We start from the raw sequence: 22,660 nt of genomic DNA on the forward strand, positions 1-22,660 counted from the left end.
GATTATTATCCGTGCTGACTACTTTGCAATTTTCTTTTTTTTTTTTTTTGTATCGTGGTACTAATTTACAGCTACATCGAAAATATTTAAGTTGCGGTGATCAACCTTGGAACTAAAATGGCTTTAAGATTTCCGTATACCCCTTGATTAGTCAGACGGTAGTTCATCTTAAGTTGGAGTCGTTTCATTTCGAGTGCTTTTCGATTGAGTGTCGCGAAAACAAACGTAAAACTTGACGTAAAACCCAAACCAAAGTAATCACAGCGGAAAATCAGAAGATTTTAAAATACTTTTAAGAGCCAATGAGAAGTCAAAGTTAATCCAACTAAATTGTCTGAAGCGCGGGAAAACGCACGTGACCAAGTCGTGATTGGTTTTGGTTTTGCATCTGATTGGTTGAGAAAGGGGTGCGAGTTTCGTGGACCAATCACAGAGGGAAGTAAGGCACAACCAACCCAATCTTGAAGTACTTTCGACACTCAATTGAAATTTGCTTAGCAGGAAAATTTGTTTGGCATCCAGGAGCTTCTAAAATGAATGATGATTTCCTTTGTTCTCTTGATCTTTACATTTGACTCAAGGGTAGTACTGTGAGGAGAAAGTCAGGGGGGGTCAACGGGTTAACGATGGAGAAGATTGTACTTACTTTGCAAATGATCAACTTGAGAAATTTGTCCTAAATTTTTACAGTTACCCAACATTGGTTTATCTCTTCAATAGCATTTTCATGAGTTTTGGTATTAATAGTCATAATTACTTCATAATTGCATACGTTTTATTCAATAGCATTTACATAAGTTTTGGTATTAACAGTTATAATTACTTCATAATTGCATACGTTTTATCGTTCATCATACGTGATATTTATTTTCACTTTCAGTTCCTACGTACCTGTCTTACCATGTAATCTGACGGAGATAAAAAAAAACTGCTTGGTAACGAAAACTTTAGAGAGCTTTTCTAATGTTAATATGAAACTGATAACGGCATGAATTAATGTTCTCACTTTCAAACTGAAGAATTTAACTTTGCTGATGCTGTCAAGCAATAATAATTAGCGTTAATTTGGAACGGTATTAAGCATTCGGGACGCATTCCATAGCATGAATTACATGTTATCACCTGGTAATTGCTTTTATTAGTTGTGCAACTAAATGAAAGGAATGCTTAGAGGAAGTTGGTGAAAGAGAAGCGTTGATCACATTCGGACAATAAAACAGCCATTTTACGTACGACTCAATTGAGTAATTTTGGCGAGCGAGTTTCAGTGTTTTCTTAGCAAAAATAATGGCCTCCATCTTTGATTTTAATGACAGCGGGAGGCTGAGGAGAGAAAGAAATTTGTACCAAGGGGGTGTGCTACAGTAAAAATGAGGAAAGGGGGTGGGGGAGTGTCTTTTCGCCTTTCCCAGCCCCCTTACTCAATTCCTTAGTCAATTCTAACTCCAAATCAAACACGGTTGAATAAACGATCGCGCGCTTAATTTCTTAACGGTTACTTGCCCTAATAAGACGCCTGTACTGCAGGCAAAAATTTTTTAGAAACATCAGAACAAGGCATTCAATTGATAAACCTTCGATGAATAACTATAGCCAACTCACCTCATTTCCCCATCATTCGCTCGGTGCGTTTTTGTGTCTGATTCGAGATACCTCAAGCACTGGATTTCAACACGGGAAATAATTAGCTGGCACTAAGAGTGCATTTTACTTCTTCGACCAACTAATACCAACTTTCTTTTCTTTTCAGTTTATCACCACAGTTATTACTTGCTAGTTTTGCTGATACGGTTGTGCACAGGAGGCATTTGAAAGCGTGGATTACATTAAACTAAGAACAGTTCGCGTAGTTGTCTTTGTCATTGGTATATCACATATATTTAGTATGCTTTGTCAGCACTCTACAGATTTGTCACGCAATGGTGTGACAAATTCCCAGAGTCACTATTAAGCAAACTTATTTCTAGGGGTGTGTTTCTAGTATTTGGACTATCCGAATTTTCAATTTCGGAATAAAATCAAGAGTAAGCTTAATTAATAAGATAACTTAAACTGTTAAAATAAAACTCGTCGAGGAGATTAAGAAAGAAGTTGGGATAAGTCATTAAGGAGTGTCTGCGAATTAACTGTTTCCACTTAGTATGAGAGAAAGATCCATCGCCTTTTTTTAATTAGTGTTTTTATTAAGGTAATCGTGTTTGTAACCACTAAATAAGACTTAAAAAAAAGCAAGGGCAATAAAGGTCTGAAACCACAAGTTTGGCGTGTTTACTATTTACTGTACAGATAAAAGAGAAGCAATGTCTTTGGAAAGACGTATTCTCAGAACTTAAATTCTTTGTATTTCTTCGCGGATTTCCCGCTGTCTGTGGCCTTCTTACGTTTCTGCGAATGAAGAAAAAGAATTATTTCCACTTACAACGTAAACTTACCTTGGGTAGCAAATAACGGCATTAAAAAGTCACAAGGGGCCATTGAGAGATCGCAGAAGTGAAAGAGCGCGGGAAAAGCGAGCGAGCACGTCGCAATTAGCTTTGGTTTTATATCTCATTGGTTTGGAGGATAGATGGAGTTTTCTATACCAATCGCAACGCAGAAAAAAACCAAAACACATCAATCTGATTACTTTTGACACTTCATTTCCGTTAGTGAGCGAAAGATCAATTTATCAACTTCTTGAGTCGGCGCTTGTTTGATATGTCCAACATCGGTATGCATATTTTCCATACCGTCCTCCGTGAATTTCCTAAAAAGCGTGCCTGAAGAAATTTATTTGACGATGTAGAGCTTTTTTGGATGGTGATCATTTCCTTATTCCTGTGACCTTAGTGAGTGATTCAGCGGCGATTTTGTGAGGGTTAAATGACTATCGAATATAGATCCCGTGAGACACAAGATGATCACACATGTACTCTAATCCTCTCCACCAAAGGAAATTATGGAGCAGCAGAGTGTTTCAGCGTCATTTTACTTGCTAGGCGACCAAAGAGCCTCGCTTTAGAGTCAGTGAGTTTGATAGTAAGAATTCGTTTCTATTTTCTTGGAATCGTACCTTCTGTTTGGCGGCGTGCTCTGCAACCATGTCACTAAGATCCTCTTTCTGCAGTTGACTTTCTCTTTCTTTGAGTTGTTCTTCGTATCTAAAATACACCAACAAAGAGAAAAATTTAAGCACAACTTAAGAGAACAAGAAGAAGAATTGGTGCGTTCAATACAAACTGGCTCTGAAAGGAAAATAAAGGGTACGTTTTCGTTCCAATAGAAAACACGCATCTTGCTGAGCGCGTTTCTATGACAGTTACTCCCAAAGCGAGAAATGATACGGCCAATTGATGTGTTGAGATATGGCGTTGATATATAACCGAGTTCTTTGCACAGGCCAACTAAGAAGTATGCTAACACCAATAGGGAGAAACAGCTCTTAGATCTAGGCAATGAAAGTATCAAATTATGCTTCTTCAACAACAATAGAAACTTACCTGGCCTGCATGGCAGCTGGATCTAACTCCAACTCACTCGGGTCCAATGCTACCTCGACGCCTTCTGTGAGAGGTGCACCAGCCTGGAAAAGTTAAGACATAAATTAGTTTCTAGGCAAATTTCAAGACCAAAATACGCGCAAATAAAATACAGCAACGAACACTGATTGAAGGTTTTGGAAGCATAAATTTGCCATTGAAGGCTAATCCAACTTACTTTTCTGGGACCTCCTGCGGCAGCCTGCAAAAGAAGAGGAAGAAGAAAAAACATTTGAGTCTTTCAGCAGAAATATATCAATTTTTGTTGCTGGAGGTGAGTATTCGGAAGTCACTGCGATACTATAGTATCTGCAAATGACCAAGTTGCAGTTCGTTTGAGTTTTGAATCTGACTGGTTGGGAAGGCGCAAGTTTTGTGGACCAATCACAATGACATGGCGAAGTAAAGCAACACCGAAAAAACACCCTGATTACTTTCGACCCTCAAATGAAAATTTCTTCAATAAACATCAGTTTGGAAACTATCTGGAAGGGATCCGAAACGCCAAAGATCAGATTTTTTCGTTCCATTCTAGTGACGTATCATATCTTTTATTTTTAGTTACTAAATCCTTTGGTGAGACTTACCGATGCCATGTCGTACACATGCGCGGATCCCATCATGGCGGCGCCCACGTTGACTCTCTTTTCAGGCAGTACTGTATACAGTGGCTGTTGTTCAGCACCACTCTCCATCGCCTCCTCGATGTTCTTCCTCTTTCGCAGTTCAATCATGTCCGGTGTCTCCATGCCAGCTGGTATGGAGGTCAGACCGCTAGGTGTGATCAAACCACTGCACGAGAAACCAGAAAGACAGTTAGAGCAGCTTAATTCTTCCTTTCCCCCCCCCCCCCTTATATATTGTCTGTGGGACCCAAGCGTCTCAACGCCTTTCACTCTAACATCAGTATGCATATTCTCCCCAACTATTTTCCATACATTTCCTAAGGTGTTGACAAGGAGAATTTGTTTGTGATCACTTCATCTATTCTCGTGACCTTCATGTTTGACTCAGAGGTGATTTGTAAAGAGAAATTAACCACTTTAGGCAACTTACGTGTCCGCCGGTGTAATGAGACCCGTTTGATCTTCTTCTTCCTCCGATTCCTCCTAAAACACAGATTCACATTCTTAGTTTTTTAAAACATGTACCTTTGGGACTTACTTATGTGCAAAACAGATATCATATCAAATCAAATTCCCTATTGCTGAATCCCTTTGGCTAAGAAGATCGCCCACTGTAATGGGAACTTGTTTGACAAAACACACCATGTTACTTTAGTCAATAAACGGCTTTCGTGTATTAAATTACTGCCCACGAACAAAAACACAAACCGGCGAATGAACGTACCTCGGATTCGGACTCCTCCTCGGACTCAGATTCTAATTCACCCCAGGGTTGACTTTCAATCTGCTCGTCTTCTTCCATCATCGGAGCCTCGTGCGACTGTATACCAAACACGTCACCATACAAAGGTTTCCCTTGTTCATCCACTGGAGGCTTACCCCAGCCTCCTGCGTGATAACCAAACGAGGCACCCTGGGACCAAAAACGTTTCATTCAAGGTCTTTCAATAGCATTTTCTCTTTTAGTCAGTTCTTCACGTCGAATTTTCATCAGAAGAAAGGTTACCTCTCCCTGTAATCACTTTACCTTAATTAACCCCTTAACATCGGTATGCATATTTTCCATAATGTTCTTTATACATTTCCTGAGGTGCTGACAAGGAGAATTTGTTTACCAATCAACAGCTCCTTTCCTTGGTGATCATTTCCTTTATTCTCATGACCTTAACGTGTGATTCAAGGGTGATATTATAGGGGGAAATTTGGTTCTTGTCACTCTTATGGTTTAAAGGGCTAAACTACAAATTCAAGGTATGGAAAACATTGCTGATGTTCAGTTCCTTAAAAAACTCTTGCGAGTTTTTCTTTTTGCGATGAGCACACTAACCATAAAAATACGTGAATTGGAATGTGGCTTCAATAGAAAACGACCAGTCTCGTTCATAAACTTGGAACAGAAAAATTCAAGTTTTATCTTACCTCAGGAATGGGTGCATTCAATCCAGGGATCTTGAGGTTGGGGTATGAAGGAGGAGGGCCGTACCTCTGCATGGCGATTAACCAGGGCGGTGGAACCAAATTACTGTTGGGGCCAATTGGCATACCCAGGGCTGTTCTTAAGTCATCTGATAAGTCTCCTGGCTTCTTTTCTTTCAATCTTGTTTCAAACTCTTTACCCTGGAAGACATAATGTTCAGCTCAACACCGTCTTAACATGACACTTAAAAGGATGCTAAATCGCCTTTAATAGAAGTTAACACTTTTGAGTAATTTCAATAGTGTTCATCCTTTGTGGGGATAAAACAAATCTCAGCTTAAAAGCGGGAAGGCCCATCCCACCAGAGCTTATTATCCTCGCTTTGGGGGCATGAGGCAACTAACAGTATTGCTTCTTCCCCCAGATGGAATACCAGTCCCTCGCAGGGTAATCACTTAGAATCTCGTCAAGTTTTCACAACATATCCCTGTACCATCATACATACCCCTGTAAAGTAACTTGACCAAGATGAAGAACACAACAAATTGACCCACCCAAGACTCAACCCCAGACCTTTCAATCCATCGTCCGATGTCACAATGGATTTGGACAACAGGATCCAGCCCCCACTCCGAATGCGCTGGTGAAAATGGACCGAGGGTTGGAATCTAGGAGGGCCCAAAGACAATAGGAAACCAGCGCACATAAAGCAACAAGGTCTCCCAGTTCTTGGGAGAGAGTGAGTGAAGAAACTAGGTTGGAAAGAGTACATTTCTTTAAATTACTGCACAAATAATTATGTCAATATGAACATACATAACAACCAAGACTTACTTCATAGTAAAGTTCACCGTGGATAAACATCTTTGGTTTTGTTTGCCACCTGAAACAATTCAAAATAGAAAACATTATCTATTGCATATCTTTGTTTAACCCTTTTAACTCCCAAGATCTGATTGGTAATTCTCCCCTCTAGCTGCTACACATTTCCTTGTAAATTGGTTACGGGAATTTGGTGTTTGATCAAGGTAATATCTCCTACCTGATGAGATTGAGTATTCTCATTACCTGTTTGCTGGATAATGTATGGATATTATAGGGAGAAGTTACATGTTAATCAACTCTGGGAGTTAAAGGGTTAAAATGTGTTTTACGATTTTGTTAGCAAAGAAAGAACAAAAGGATACTTAAATTGTCTCTCACTCCTTAATCTAATTATTTTTTCATTCCAAAAAGGAGGAACTGCACATAATCTATAGCACCCAGAGAGTAACATGTTTGACTCACTTGAAGAATGCATCGTGAAGCTTTTGATAATCAATATCAATCTTGCCCATTTTTGGTCTGACCTACAAAACGTTATGAAATAAAACATCAAGGTTATAAATACAATAGTCCTTAGTGTCTGCAAAACCAACATAATGAAATAAAATACAACACAAATGAGACATACTTTCTCTCTCATCTTTGCTTTCATAGTCTTCTGATCTTCCTGTAATGAAAAGACGAATCAAGACAACAGGACTCATAAAAATCATTTGTAAATACTAACCAAAATTGTTGAAAGACAGCTAGTCAGGAGAGAAGTACTCTACCAGTGGAGGCATAAGGCTTTTAATAGCAAAAACAAAGTAAACAGTTTACCTTTTCCTGCATAGCTTCTCTCATCTCCATAATACCAGTTCTCTGCAAAAGCAAGTAATGCATATCATCAAGAACATAAAATGTAAAGAATGATTACTGGCCTTTTGTTTACAAACAGGCACATAATTGGTGGTAAAAATTGTAGGGTTGCCCAGCACAAACCTTTATAAACTCTGGCAACTCAAATGGTGGCTTCACGATACCTCTTTTACCCTTGGAAAAAATGAATGAAGTGTTAAGTAAAAACAAGAATATCAGATAAAATCTGAAATGGAAATTCCCTGTTTTGACAGTTTCTATCAGCAATAAATGTATTGCAAAATCAAGATTTTATTTAGCACTAGCCAAAGGCAAAAAAGATCGAGAGCACCAGTGTTAAAAGTCACATGTAAGAACAGTTTTGAACAGCCCCTATTACATTTACCTAGTAAATTTGTTGTGATACATTTGAATGGCACTTTTTCACCAATTTTTTCAAGTTACATGAACAAGTTCTTAAGGGTTCCAGCTTTGAATAAAAAAAAATTACACAATTTCAAAAATGACACCACATGATCACTAACCTTGAGGCTTCAAAAAGTTGTTATAGCATTTAAGATTTTTCCTTGTTAATAGCTGTAATGTTGTTCAAAAATTACATCCTATATCCATATCTCAAATAGTTTGCATATAAAGGCATTGTAAGTTGCAGGAATAATTGAGAATTCTTTTCTCTTGTCCTGCAAGTAGAGATACCTTCTAATCATTCTCCCAGTAACACAAACACTGAACATAGGAGTAGCAATGTTCAGAAAATTAGAAGTGTCTCTGGACAAACATTTTTTTGAAATTTACTAACAACATGAATATCAATTTCTCACCTGAAGATATTTTCTTTTGAAACACCAATGTCTGGGAACAGGCACAGTGTTACGGCAAGACTGAAAACCAAAATAGTTCAGAAATATTGAACCAATGCTAAAAGGAACAAGTTGAGTACATGTAGGTAAGGTCTGCAATCACACAAGTGATTAACAACACTGAACAATAAGAATCTGCCTGTTTGATAATGAGTATGACTTCAGCAACATATGGACAACATAAATTCTTGTCAGCAATAATCAAAATGAGCTACACTGGACAAAATTTGCAAAACAAACAACCTGTGCATTAGCCATTTTCATGTGTAAAAATTCACTTGTGAAGTGAAATGTTTTGCCTTCTACCCTCTATATATGGAGTGTGTACAAATTATGCATAGAATACTATAACAGCTTTAGGTATGTGGATAACCTAACTAGGCACTGGCACAATGTAAAGGTAATGTGCTGACAATGTAATCTACAAGCTCAATTGAAAGATCTGTTCTTGTAGGAATGAGAAATGCCAGCTTAATATACTTTTCCCATAAATGAAAACTTTCACTGAGCAACAATGAATGCACAGCAAACAGCAAAATGTGGGAAGGTACTTAACTCAAAGAAACAGTTCCAGTAATGTTATGTCAAGTCACAGGGGCAAATTTTAAAAAATTTTGTTTTAATGCTACCTGTACCTGCTCTGGTCCAAATGTACACACAGCAGAAAAAAAACTGTTAATTACTAGTTAGATTTGTATCAAAAGCAACAATATCTGCATGTAGTTACCTTCAGGAAGACAAGAAATTTAGGATCCTGTGCAGTAACATCATGCATTTCAACCACATCAGGTCTGGGGACCAGCTGAAAAGGAAACAAACCATAAAACAATTCTTAAGCAGAGTGGAGATTTGGAGAATGGACTCTTGCATACACAGACAAATTTTTTTGTTACTACCTTAACAAACCCAGTTTTAACTTCCACAAAAAATTGTATTTTAACAAAACAAACCTGTTTTAATTCAGCTACACTTAATCTGTTCATCTTTCGAAGTTTTTTCTTAGACAGCTTTGGCTGTTCGTCTTCAGGTTTTTTCTGCAAAGTAACAAAAATACACAAAACCTCACTACAGAACAAATGTATTTAAAGTATATGTATGTATTTTGAACACTCATAAAAAAACACATCAAACAAATACTACTGAAATCCCATACAGTGAAAACCACAGACCAAACAAAAACATGTTTAATATACATGAAGTGGCAATGTGTTAGAATTTTGCAGTATGCATCTTACTTCAACTATGGTAAAGAGAGATTCTGATTGGAATATAGTCAAGGTGCTCTCCCACACCTCCCCCTGTCAACTACCAAAATGGATGAAGATCAGGCCCTCTAATCACAGAAACTGATGATGGAGAGGTTACTCCCCTGCTACAAACATCAATCAAAGCTTTTTAGTAATATTTTCAGGATGGACATCTCATCAATTGATGATTAGATTTATAATTTAAATCTAAATTCCATAAAGTTGACAAGGGCTTGAAAGTATAAAAATCAAGAGCAAATCCAGAGGCTTTCATATAAATCTACTGGCAGTTCAAAACTTAACAACAAAAGAGCACCTTAATTTCATTTTTTTGTTTTTTAGCTTAAAACTGCTCAGAATCACAAAGTAAATGGTGTGTAATGCAGCCAATCAGATGGCAGCATTTGCAGTAAAATTCCTGGTAGATTTACACTTCTAGTTGTTATTATTCATAACTTATCCTCACCACCACATCTTCATCATCGTCATCATCATCATCGTCGTCATCTTTAGTGAGATCTTTCACTTCACTCTTCTTTGCCTCCACCTGCAATAGACAAAGAAAACCATTCCATAGACATAAGTATACAACCTTTTTTCAGATATTTTGAGACCAAAAATTTTACTTACTGCTTCTTCCTTTTCATCAGTCTTTTTCTCTGCTGCATCACTTTTAGCAGGATCTGATAACTTAAAAAAAGGTAAAAACAAATTAGATTGTGTGACTTAACTGAGCAAAAAAATTGAAGATAAACCAGGGTCAGTAGAATTTCCTTGCATGCTTCCTGGTTATAGATGTGTGATTAACTGATTTTTTAGAGCCTTGTGAAACTATTTTCATGGAAAAAAAAGAAACATATTTTTACCTACTTCACTCCAAAGATCTTAATATCACTTCTTTGTATACTTTGGTCCATGAAATGCAGTGATAAATCAGACAATACCCTCTTTCATTCATTTATTTCCTTCCTTCCTCTCCTTTCTAGCTTGAAAATTGATATTACGGGTAAAATAACTTATTGTATTAAATCTCCTGATCAATTTTCATATACTGTATTTAACAGATTAACACAAAGAGATACCTTGAAAGCCTCAAAAATCTTGGCAAATGCTCTGTAGTTTGGGTCCAGTGGACTGATGGATTCAGTGACATACTCAATCTCAACATTTTCTTTTTCTTCCTCTGTGCCACGTTGCACCTCCTGGACAAACTATACACAGTAAAATGAGTGGAATCAGCTCAACAAACAGAAAATTTGAGACTCATACTGAAAACTTTTAAGACAAAGCTATTTAGCTCAGAATGAGCTGGAAGTGATGCAGTGGTGATGATGTCCATATCTTTCTTTTATCTTTTTTTCATCTTTTAAACAAGACACTATGGTATGCCTCACATATAAACTCTAAATTGTTCTAACTACAACTTCATTCTGGGCTTGTTGATTTTGAGGTTGTTTTAATAAACCCTTTCACTCCTGCAATCTCATTAGTAATTCTCCTAACTGTCTACCACACAGTTCTTTTGATATTAGTTTGGAGAATTTAGTACTGGATCAACTAATAATCGCCTAATTGATATTTTTCTTTTTTCTTGTCACTTGTCTGCTTGATATTGTACTGATATTGTAAGGAGAAATTCTGACTTGGTCACTCATGGGAGTTAAAGGGTTTAGGCAGCACAAACAAGAAACAACTGACAAAGATAAGTCTAGTGGTATCTTTTTCAAGTTTACATGACACACACAGTGCCATTTATGGCTTAAACACTTTGTAGCTTTACAGCCAATAAAATTTTTGTACACACCTCAACCTTCTTCTTTTTCTTCTTCTTCTTTTTCCTCTTTTTCTTATCTTTGCTCTAAGAAATGGAATAAGAAAGCAGTGCTTAGGTACATGTAAACAGAATGCTTCTTAAGTGTCAGCACCCACCTTAATATCAGGGTGTGAAATTAATTTTTTTTCTAATAGCCACTTGGCTCCTAAATTTTTCAAAGTGGTAGCCAATTCAAAAAAAGTTGGTCGCAATTTTTAAAGACAAACAAAACCTTTTTTTTAAGCTGTAAGTGATCTAGATAGACCCTCCAATATTAAGTTCAACAGAGTTCTACAAAGAAGATACTAGAATGGATGATATACAACATTCAAGCTCACCTAAATCCAAGATGGTGTCTAGTTATCGATCAAGATACATTTGCCACGTTTTGGAAAAACTTAACAAGGAAGTTTGCCGCAGATTTATCTTTGCAAATCTTGTTAATTCACTATATCTCTAGGTATGGTTATGACGAAGCATTCTAGTCACCAATTTGGCAACTGCTTTTAAGGATTTGGTTGCTAAAGTGAAAAATTTAGTTGCATTGGCATCTGTATAAGGCACAATTTCACACCCTGAATATACCTTAACTTTAGACATATAGTACGTAACTTACCAGGTACTTGAAGTTTTATGTTTTATCATTGTTTTTTCTTGTGTTTGTGTGTGTATGTGTTTTACAGCTGTACATGCTCTAGTATAGGTGCTTGCCAACTTAAAATATTATGGATTTTCAACTCAATTTAACTATGCTTTCTTTGGTGCAAAAAAGCAATACATACCTCTGTACGTTGTTCTGGTTGTTCATCTTCAATGTCCTCAGTATCAATCCTCTGATCATCAACATAATCCTGATAGTCATTTTCTTCTTCAGCAGTTTCTGGTTCAAAGCTATTATGCTCCATGTCTTGCTGAGTCTGTGGAGGTTCATTATCATCATGATTAACAATACTGTCATGTTCCTCTGCAAGGGGATAATCTACCATCACCCATGGTTCACGAGAATCTGAAGTCATGAAAGTATTATCTTCGTGAGATTCTTGCTGGAGTGCATCAGTATTGGGATGTGATTGTGGAATATTTTGCTCCTCTGGTGTATATAATTCAGCATGTTGCTCTTGGGCATTGCCTTGAGCAGATTCTTGCACAAATCCTCTTGAAAGTGCAGCGTTTTCTGATGCAATTTGATTCTGGTCAGGTACAGGAATGTCTGCAGTTTCTTCTTGAATTTGCTCAATTGGCATTTCCTCTTCTTCTCGCATTTGGTCACCTTGAATTTGTTCATGAATAATCTCTGGTTCAAGCAAGCTTTTATTTGTGATTTCCTCCAGGGAATGTGAATTTTCCTGATCCTGATTGTTCCCTTCAAGATCCCTTTCTGGGATACTCTGTTGTTCTAATGCTTCTTCTTCCGTTTCAAGCATGTTTTGACTTTGATGTTCTTGTTGGGCTGGTAGATGATCATCTTCAACAGCCTTGGGTTCAAAGGAAATTTTCTCCTCTAAAGGAACATCTGATCCTGGTATGCGATCATCCTCTGTCTTTATGATTACAGGATAATGTTCAGAATCAGACGGATACATCCCCTGGTCACCATCTGTAATTGGTATTATTACATGTTTGACATCTTTTTCTTCACTGTGAGTAACTGTATGTTCGGGGTGAATCACTTCTTGGGTGGAAATTTCAGGCTCAGCTATAAATACAACAAAATCATGAGTTTAGACTGAACAAATTTTTAACACTGATGATACTTTTCAAAAGTTACCAATCCAAAACAGACCTTCATGATCACTGCTTTCTTCAGCTGGAGGTGCTTGGGGAGGTGGCAGCTGAAAACAAAGAAAATACAATCAAAACTATTTGATGGGTAACAACATTATTTCATGTGAAATATGGTGTTAACAAGCATGAGTAAATTTTTCAAATACAACAAAATTGGACAAGCCCGTAGGGGGAGTACAATTTGTAGTCTTCAAAAAATTTTCAAGTGCTTATTACACCAAATTGCTTGCCATTACAACTGCACTGAACAAATGCTCAGACTATCAGATCAACTGGGAACAAACAGATTTTGGTACAAAATGACCAGATTGTGTGACATCTAAAATCTCACAAGAACATTTCTTGCAATATTTTAGGGATAATGTACTTTGTGAATTTAGGTCCTTCACAGCAAACTTTTTATTTTCAGATATTCTAGAACACGACAAATAAAATCTACATCTTCAAGCTCGGTTTTACGTGAAGATGAAGAGGAAAATTTTATCCGAGTATTGTATATAATTTATATCTTTGCATAATAATAGTTGGTGAGATGTCTGTACAGATTTTACCAACTTAATAAATTTGGATGTAAATGTAGATGAAGATGACACTTTCTACTAACATGAGCTCAAGCTAAAAACTAATTGCATACATTTAGTACGTGGATAAGTAAACTATTATGAATAGCTAGTTGCATGTTCAAGCTTACCGACTCAAAATAACTCTGGAGCCTTGCGACTAGTTCAGCTTTCAAGCCTAAAATTCAAATCATGGGAAGAAGAAACCATCAAATCGTATTTTAGCTCTAGAAATGCACGTGGATAGCGATCAAACATTCCATCTGGCTGGGAAAGATGCAGACCGATTACGCTCACTAAAAGCCTCAAAAGTCACATAAGATTAAAAAATAACAAATTTAAATGGATTATCTTCCACTTTACCTGAAGTATGCAGTCCAAGCGATGACAAACGAGCCTTAAGCTCGACAACTTTAAACTTTTTTATTTCCTCGAATGTAGGTATGTCGTCCATTTTGGATTGAATGCGACCTGGCGACGTTTGCGGAAAGGATTATGGGTATTTCACCGTGAGAGATTGGATACCACATCATCTTGCCGCCTGGCGGAAAATGTCATCCTGACTCTGACCTTCGAAATTATACTCTTTATAGACAACTTATTAGAAAAATATTGTTGGATTATGGAACTTCACTTTCTTGGCACAGGGTCATGTTATCCGTCTCCTAACAGAGGAGCCTCGTGCATTGTTTTACGGCACGAGACAGGCTGTTGGATGTTTGATTGTGGGGAAGGGACCCAGATTCAACTTATGAAAAGTACTCTAAAACCGGGAAGAGTCAATAAGATTTTTATCACTCATCTTCATGGAGATCACCTCTTTGGTTTACCTGGCCTTCTTTGCACATTAGGATTGAACTGTGCTGAAAATAAGCAGCCCATTGAAATCTATGGACCCGTTGGCCTGAGGAAGTTTGTTAGATTGTCTCTGGAATTGTCACAATCATTTCTTGGTTATTGCTACTCTGTCACCGAGCTGCAGTCTTTTGCATCAGGTGGATGTGTAAATGTTTTCTACATTCTCTCTAGTATGATGCAATTAGTTTTGCCAGAAAAGGCTCTGGTGCACAATTTAATTTGAGTATCACAAAACAAGACCTAAGTTTTCTCATTAAAGCCAATCAGGGCAAGAATTAAATGTCACCAGGGGTCAATAAAAATTCAAAACATAGAAAAACAAAACTGAGTAATTTAAGTGTAATTTTTTATTTGCTGAACTGAACAACGTACACTTTATTTTGTGATGGTCCTTCTCTTCCAGGAACTAATGAGGAACAGGCACACTCATCATCTGCATCAGGCAGTTTACACCCAAATGAGACTCATGGGGGAATGATTCTTGCCAATGATAAAGGTGTATGGGAAGTTTGCCAAGAAGGAAATTTAACTGTGTTTGCAGCGCCACTTAAACATCGTGTTACATGTTTTGGTTATGTGATTCAAGAGAAACAGCTTCCTGGAAAACTGGACCCTAATATTTTAAAAAGTAAAGGTATTCCCCCAGGTCCTCTTTATGCAAAAATCAAGAATGGTCAAACAATAACAGCTCCTGATGGTAGTCTAATCAAGCCTACAGATGTATTGGGGTCACCACGCCCTGGTCGTAAAGCTGTTATTCTTGGAGATACATGTGACTCTTCAAGGATTGTAGACATTGCTTCTGATGCAGATGTTGTTGTTCATGAAGCTACTCTTGAAAATGAATTGATGGCTCAGTGCATAGATCATGGTCACTCAACTCCAGGTAACTACTTCTGACAGCAATTATATATATGCTCTAAAAGCACCTCTCCTAGAAAAGGTTTCCCCTGAAATAAGATTTGCTTGTGCAGGAAGCAAAAAAGTCTGTTATGTTCTCCAATCCCACACCCTGTTAACTAGAGTGGAGTGAAGGGAAAAGAAAAAAGTTAAAAATGTTAAAAACAAATTTGAAAAAGGGAATTAGCATCGTATTACATGGAGTAATTTATCCAAGACCTGTAATTTATACAGATGAGCCCACATGTAACAAACTCATCTATTATCTCATCATCTTTCATATCCTGGTGAAAGAAAGGCTATGTTGACTAAATGAAAAAGCAAATTAGCATCACATTGCATGGTATTTGTCCAACAGCTTTAGCAGTAGTAAAAGGGGTTGGTTTCTAAAGAAACTGTGGTGCCACGTCAGTGGGAGAGTATAACAGGGTAATTTGGCATTATCAACTGCATTGATAATGTAATTTGGCCACTGTAGAGAGTTTTAAAGCTGGTATTTCAAGCATTAGCCCATTTTCAGATCATAAGACGAAGGGCTAAAGCTTGAAATGTCAGCTTTGAAACTCTTTATGGTGGCCAATTTATGTTATCAACTCAGTTGATAATACCATATTACACAGCTTTAGCAGTAATTTGATACTAATGAGCTCACTAATGACAAACTCTCCACACAAAGAATGGAATAGTTAAGGTTCTCTTTCTGTGTTTTTTTCCCAACAGAAATGGCTGGACAGTTTGCAAGGAAAATCAAAGCCAAAAAATTGGTTCTCACACATTTTAGCCAAAGATACAAGAGAGTTAGTGACATTGAAGGAAGTGGCACTGATGACACTGCAACTGTAAAAAAACTTCTTATGCAAGCTGAGAAGGCATTTCTGCCAGGAAATGTTGTTGATGCTGATGATTTCATGGTTATACAAATTCCTCAAAATCAATAACAAAGCACTTTTAATTCTGTTCATACCTACATCTAATGTAGTGTTCACAAACAATACAGTTCTCTCAATTTTTTTTACACGCACCTGTATGATACTGACATGTAATGCTATAATTTAGCCAACAGGAAAAATACCTTAAGTTAAACAATTATCTTATGAAACCAATGAATTAATCTTACTATATTATTGAGGTAACTATTACAAGGGGGCAACTCCTAACCTACATAATCCACTATACACTTAATTTCAGCTACTGCTGATACACAGTGAAAACTGCCTTCCTCTGAAACTCCCAACTTTTAGAAAAATTCAGCCGTAGACTACAACAACTATATTTAGCTTTTTCAAGCAGTCAGCCTTGGCCAATAACATCCACTAACTTCATTAGGTCACCAACTGCTTATATACATTAATAAGGCATTAATATTAAAGGTTTTCTGAAACCTTTAAAGTAACTATTCTTGTAACATTAAGTAATGATTGCATCACTCAGTAGAATGTTCTAGATAAATCCACATAGCATGACTAAGCTTTCTAGAAATTTTCAGAAACTCCCCATTCACAACTACTCTCTATAACAACTAACACTTCCTAAAATGGACCATACAGTTGGTTCTTGCTATTTGAATTCTTCAGTTATTTTTTTTAACTTAATTCACACTAAAACAGGCACCACCTTGCTATTAGCAATGTTTGTGCATACTGGCAATAACTCTTTGATGATGAATTTGAAACTTCTCCCCACAATGTGAATACATTATAAAGCAAATATGTGATAAGAATTGACACAATTATCAACTTGAAGAGGCTATTTTGATTTAGCACTAAATCCTCTTTAAAATTAATTTTACAAGAAAATTTATTACATGCAAAAGGGAGAATTTCAAGGACTCTGGGTTCAATGGGTTTAATGAACTATCTTTGTGGTTCAAAGCTCTGCTAGAAGCAGATCTAGTCCACCTGCTACATCTCCTTCAAAATAGTATACTGGGTACTGGTTGTTTGGCTGACCATTCCGTTGTATGTTACCTCCAGCTTCTCTCCTTCTCTCTCTGAATCGCTGTAGCTCTTGGTGTCGTTGTCCACCAGAAATTAAGCCGTGAATACCATTGCCAATTAGACCCCCAGCAGACCCTCCTATGGCCACACCAGCAGCCCCACTCCAAGGTCCCAGGAGGAAAGCACCTGCCCCCAAGATCATACCCACTCCAAACCCAATCTGAGCACCAGGATTGCTAAGGGCAAGGGTCACCCAACAATAGATCACACCAAAAGAGAAAAGAATCATCTCTATGACCTCGCGGAGCATGTAGATGAGGTGAACTCCCAACTGATTGGTTGCATTTGGATTTTGGAGGATGAGGCGCAATATTTGGAATACAGGTGGCAGACCAATTTCCAGGTTGTCACCATTGGGGTTTAACAAGCAGTTGGTTATGATCAAGAAGTTTCTGACATTAAGAATTGCTTCTTGGATCAACGGAGATTTTCCTTTAAGCGTCTGAAATTTCTTGGCATCATGATAGGCACCCTCCAGCAGACTGATAAGTGACGTGTATCCGGCAAAGCGACCGTGTTCGGGCTTTTCGGTACTGATGGAGAGTTTAATTTTCTCCTGTGCAAAGAGGTCAGAAATGCTGTTCCTCAACTCTTGCTGATGAATTGGACAGAGGAAAAGATCCCTTTTGTTGCCACTTTTTGCTGCTTTTGAATTCTTAGTTGAGCAGGACGGATGACGGCAGATAACCTCAGAGGAAGTAAAGTTCGGATCGAACTGAAGGAGAGATATTTCTTCGTAAGCCCCGAGATGGCCAGACTTCCGCAGCGTCACTTTTGTTTTGAAGTTGTCCCCAAAAAGCTTTCTAGCATCAAGAAGGCTAGATTTGCTCACTTTTGGCGCGGGTGACACAGGTTTGAGGTGAGCGAGAAGTTCTTGTTGCCATTCTTGTACTATCTTTGAGACAGTTTCGCCAGCTACCGGTAATACAAGGGAATTATTCCTCAATTGTGAACCGTCAGCTTGGTTTCCAATAATCCCGAGTTTAGCGCCTAAAGCAGATATTTTTTCCTTTGCAATTTCATCATACTGAAACGACATTTCTGGTCGCTGGAGTTTGCTCTTGTTTCAGTCTGGACGAGGTCACGAATCGAACGGAACTAACGTTTGTCTCGGTTGGAAATATCTACAGAATTTGAGGGGAAACCCCGATGGGGATTACATCAGGAGAATTTCTCGCTCTTTTTTGAAAAAAGGCGTTGATGAAAAATTAATTTCTCCTGTAGAGAAGAACATGACTTGGCAGATTTCGAGTTCAGAAATGTTTCCTCATGAAACCGAAAGATTAAGCTTTCGAACCGTGAAGGAAGTGAAAATTCTGGTAAACGACTCCAGCATTAATATAATCTTCCGGGAGATAAGTTTAGAACCTTTAAGATCACTTAACCCGCTTCCATCATTTGATGTTTGTTCAAGAATATTTAGAAACATGACGCTCCATTACAGCGAAACTGAAAAGGGAAAAACCCCTTGTTAGAAGTCACGAGTTGTGTTTCTATACAAACGCAATCAATTGTATCTCTTTTAAGACAACAATTGGGACCAAAAAAAAAGAAATTGTTTCTACTCGTATCTAGTTTAAAACTACCCTTCCAACTTGACTCAAGCTAAGCAAGCGAACGCACATAGACTTCATGTTTTTAGGAAGGCTTCAAAAACTATTATCAAAAAATCAAAAACAAATTTGAGAAAAAAAAAATTAAAAAAGGGAATCATGACCTAAAGATATCACAGAGGTTATAACGCGCAAGGTAACTTGGGACTGCCTCCATCCACATTCAAGATGGCGACCAAACAGTTAAGCGGGGTTCTGCGAACATATATTGCCGCAGGTAAAGCATCTCCTTCTCCCCCGCTAGGCCCTTCACTTGGACAGGTAAAATAGCCTTGTGATATTTTGATTGATTTTTGCTGGATTCCTGTTAAGCTGAGTTTCGTTTCTGTTTTGGATGAACAGCGAGGAGTGAACATAGCGCAGTTTTGCAAAGAGTTTAACGAAAGAACTAAGCACATTATTACTGGAATTCCAATTCCTACGATCATCTCTTACAAGGTAAATATTGAGTATAATCAACTTGTGTCAGTTCCTCTCGCTGGGAGCAATTGCTGGCTTTTATAACAAGACGTGTTGCTAAAATCTGTAACAGGCTGTCTAATTGAATGGACAAAAATCCTTGATGAAGGATTTTCCCTGTGAACTTCACCCAGCCTTCTTGATTTGAGAAAATAATTTGCAATGCCATTATTTTGACGTTTCTTTTGTGTTGCTCGTTAGTTTTTTTCTTTATCTGAGAGTCAACACAAGGCCTAGGCACACTGCAAGGGCACATTTCTTTATACACCTTTTAACTCTTTACACCTTAAGATCAGTATACACATTCTCCATTCTGTTCTAAATATATTTTCCTAGGTGCTGACAAGGAGAATTTGTTTAACAATCGAGAGCTTCTTTAATTTGTTATCATTTCCTTTATTCTCATGACCTTAATGTTTGATTCAGGGATGATATTGAAAGGGGAAATTAGATGCTTGGCCCCTCGTAGTGGTCAAAGGATTAAGAAAGTTTATTTAAGTGTCAAACACTTCAAGCACTCTTTTCACATACTAGCTGCGCTATAAATATATCAATTTTAAGTTGTAAATAAACACATATTTTGCATGTTCTGATATGGCAAAATGGCTGTGCTGTAGTGGAGGTTTTTATGTCAAACTACAATGCTGCAGATATGATGTATTTATTTTTTATTTGACTTATTTATTGAAAATTCAGAACTAAGCTGACTTATCGATTGATTGGTTGCTGTTATGATTAGTTGGTCGCTGGAATGATTGATCAGTGGACCATTGGTTTGTGAACCAGAGGACACAATACATTGATATTCTCACATAAGTAACCAATATTGAAAAGCTATCAACCTCAAGGAAAAGTTTATGATCATGTGTTTTGTCTTGTAGGGTGATCGCTCATTTAGCTTTGAAATGACTTCACCTCCAGTCTCACATTTTCTAAAAGCAGCTGCAGGAGTTGAGAAAGGGGCTCAAAAACCAGGTAAGATTCAAATTTAATTACTTTCCTCATCTGTTCATGTAGCCTGTGGAGCAGTGTAATACAGAAATATTTTTGGTTTTTGCATGGGTTTGAATCATGTCAAAGCCCAAATTTTTTCAGGCCCTTCCTTCTTTTTGCAATATCTTCAATTACAGTTAACCCATGGAGATCATTCTCTTAACTGTTAGCTTAGTGCTAAAAAAAATTGGTCTGGAAGGGAAGAGAAATAAAATTTTGATGGAGAAAGAAAATCCAACAACTGTGATCTAACCTTAACCCTTGAACTCCCATGAGTGACCAAGACAGAATTTCTCCTTACAGTATCAATACAATATCAACCAAATAAGTGATGAGAATAAAGAGAAATGTCAATTTGAGAATAATTAGTTGATCCAATACCAAATTCTCTGAACGTACATGATAAGAATTGTATGGTTGACAGTAAGGAGAGTTACAAATGTTATCTGGGAGTTAAAGGGTTAATTCAAACATGACAGCTCAGTAAACAACCACAAGCTTGCAACTCTTGAGACACTTACGTTGCAAGCAGCTATGAATATTTAAAACATCTGTAGGTTGGGTTATAATACTTGTTGCTATCTATTAGTGCAATTAATGTGTTACTAGTAATCAGATCCTTGTGTTTGTGCAAAGATTTCTGGAATCGCTACTGGGCAGACATGGCGACTCACTATGTAGAAATGTATGATGAAAAGTAGTTTTGACATCCAAAAAAAACGATTTTGGAGAGAAATCAATGCCATTTCACCTCAGTGTTATCATAAATGGATAAAGATAATGTTGATTTGAGGGAAGTGTAACCCATCCATTCAAGTTGTGTATAAAGTTGCACCTCCTTTAAATAAACTTCCTAACCCAAGTCTTACTCATTTCTATCAAAGGAGAATAGTGCCTTTAACCCTTTAACCCCTGAGGGTGACTGGCTTCTGACTTCTCCTCACAATATCACCCCTGGATCAAATGTAAAGGTTATGAGATTATAGGAAATGATCACCAAATTTACAAAGCTCCCAAACAAATTCTTCTTGTCAGAATAGTTTTTGTAAAGAGAAAGGTGTGGAGAATTTGACACACCAAAGAGGTACAAAAAATAATTTAAAGGACCGTTTTAATGTATTTCATTAAATATCTCCTTGTAGGCCATGAAGTTGTGGGCACAGTAACCCTCAAGCACATTTACGAAATTGCCAAAATCAAGAAAGAGGACTCATCTATGAAGAATGTGCCATTGAGAAGTGTATGTAGATCTGTCATTGCTTCAGCCAGGGGCATGGGCATTGAGGTTGTTCCTGGTAGAGATGCAGATACATAACACACACCCATCACTGAAACCTTAGTGACTAGTCATGCAGTTGTTTGGGAAATATCTTGTGCAAAATGGGAAATATATCTTTGGATCATCTGAAGTACATTGCAAAAGAAACTACCAAAAGAGGAAATCTTGGTTTTTATCAGAATTATGCTTTTGCAGGTGTTTAGTTAGTGTAAGATGCAATAATAGTACTCATGCAAAGTGAAAAGGAAGGCAAAAGTAGGAAAAAATAATCTCAGCTTTTGTCAATCCCCTTTTTTTTTGTCTCATTGTTTTGCATCAACCTGCATTTACTACTCATCCTTTTTACTGAGTAATTGCCAGGAATGGGCTATCGAGGAAGTCGCAAAGGGGAGGAAACAAATTTGATGTACATAGAAGAATTTCTCTACCATAAGTACAGTATCCCAGTTTTAGCTTGGAATTTTTGGATTATAATGTCAATATCTGAGCAACTGCACCTCACCCCTCCCCTCACCCAAAATTAACCCTAAATTGTTATCAGTTTTGTTGGGCTAGGGGAGGGGTAGGTGGGCTGTTGCTCACATACTGACATTAATCCAGATTGTTCATCAAATAGTTTTGTGAACAAGCCACAGGTTATTACCCATATAAGGAATTCAACTATTCCCCATGTAGGAAAGAGAACTTGGGTATGAGGTTGTCAAGAAATGCACACCTCTGTTCCAAAATGATAAGTATATGAAGTTTGATGCATAGTGATGCTCCTAAAGAGGATGTCAGAATGAGACGAGTCGTCTCACTGATTTGAAGTTCACAACTCCAGATGGAACTTGGTTATTTAATAAAATTAATGTGGTATTTTTGTTTCTTTGCTTGTCACCACGATCGCCCTTGCCAGTGTAAAGTAGGAAATCTATGTTAAAAAAACTGTATGAAAGGACCGTTCTGCGAGGATATCAGCCCGAAGCCCGGTCATTTCAGACATTTTTGCAATACGGTTCAGAGCATGCTAGGTTAATAGGAGTTTAACCACGTGACTGGAATCTGTCTTT

General features: G+C 37.5%; 5 protein-coding genes across 8 annotated transcripts in view; 3 read left to right on the forward strand and 2 right to left on the reverse strand.

Annotated features, from left to right (window-relative positions):
• LOC131785137 (calpain-9) overlaps positions 1–2,217 on the forward strand; it is a 32,156-nt gene extending 29,939 nt beyond the window's left edge. For 3 of the 4 annotated variants that reach the window (XM_066169777.1, XM_066169775.1, XM_059101980.2), the window contains exons 20-21: positions 881–935; positions 1,751–2,217. In XM_066169777.1, coding sequence (XP_066025874.1) covers positions 881–907 — 27 coding nt within the window. In that variant the 3' untranslated portion in view covers positions 908–935; positions 1,751–2,217. The remainder of the gene's footprint in view (positions 1–880; positions 936–1,750) is intronic. The other variant, XM_066169776.1, reaches the window with a different exon arrangement.
• A 24-nt stretch (positions 2,218–2,241) lies between these two features.
• On the reverse strand, positions 2,242–13,975 carry LOC131785136 (splicing factor 3B subunit 2). The gene is made up of 24 exons (XM_059101979.2): positions 13,873–13,975; positions 13,641–13,687; positions 12,948–12,996; positions 11,947–12,860; positions 11,156–11,209; positions 10,434–10,562; positions 9,982–10,041; positions 9,818–9,898; positions 9,055–9,138; positions 8,832–8,906; positions 8,066–8,125; positions 7,368–7,418; positions 7,206–7,247; positions 7,015–7,053; positions 6,849–6,910; positions 6,396–6,444; positions 5,564–5,761; positions 4,869–5,057; positions 4,575–4,627; positions 4,106–4,310; positions 3,697–3,720; positions 3,480–3,562; positions 3,053–3,140; positions 2,242–2,385 (listed from the first exon to the last, which is right to left on the reverse strand). The coding sequence occupies exons 1-24, from the start codon at positions 13,961–13,963 to the stop codon at positions 2,323–2,325; spliced, it is 2,790 nt and encodes a 929-aa protein (XP_058957962.2). The 5' UTR covers positions 13,964–13,975; the 3' UTR covers positions 2,242–2,322.
• An 85-nt stretch (positions 13,976–14,060) lies between these two features.
• Positions 14,061–16,219, forward strand: LOC131785132 (zinc phosphodiesterase ELAC protein 1). The gene is made up of 3 exons (XM_059101977.2): positions 14,061–14,504; positions 14,771–15,253; positions 15,988–16,219. Exons 1-3 carry the CDS (start codon positions 14,132–14,134, stop codon positions 16,203–16,205), a joined length of 1,074 nt encoding a protein of 357 aa, XP_058957960.2. The 5' UTR covers positions 14,061–14,131; the 3' UTR covers positions 16,206–16,219.
• Positions 16,220–16,258: 39 nt separating this feature from the next.
• On the reverse strand, positions 16,259–18,673 carry LOC131785131 (uncharacterized). Its single transcript, XM_059101976.2, has one exon. It carries the CDS (start codon positions 18,301–18,303, stop codon positions 17,134–17,136), a length of 1,170 nt encoding a protein of 389 aa, XP_058957959.2. The 5' UTR covers positions 18,304–18,673; the 3' UTR covers positions 16,259–17,133.
• A 262-nt stretch (positions 18,674–18,935) lies between these two features.
• Positions 18,936–22,573, forward strand: LOC131785129 (large ribosomal subunit protein uL11m-like). Its single transcript, XM_059101974.2, has 4 exons — positions 18,936–19,138; positions 19,220–19,315; positions 20,218–20,311; positions 21,472–22,573. Exons 1-4 carry the CDS (start codon positions 19,046–19,048, stop codon positions 21,642–21,644), a joined length of 456 nt encoding a protein of 151 aa, XP_058957957.1. The 5' UTR covers positions 18,936–19,045; the 3' UTR covers positions 21,645–22,573.
• The last annotated feature ends 87 nt before the right edge of the window (positions 22,574–22,660 follow it).

The sequence above is a fragment of the Pocillopora verrucosa genome, chromosome 7 (genome assembly GCF_036669915.1).
Source record: "Pocillopora verrucosa isolate sample1 chromosome 7, ASM3666991v2, whole genome shotgun sequence".
Taxonomy (NCBI): domain Eukaryota; kingdom Metazoa; phylum Cnidaria; class Anthozoa; order Scleractinia; family Pocilloporidae; genus Pocillopora; species Pocillopora verrucosa.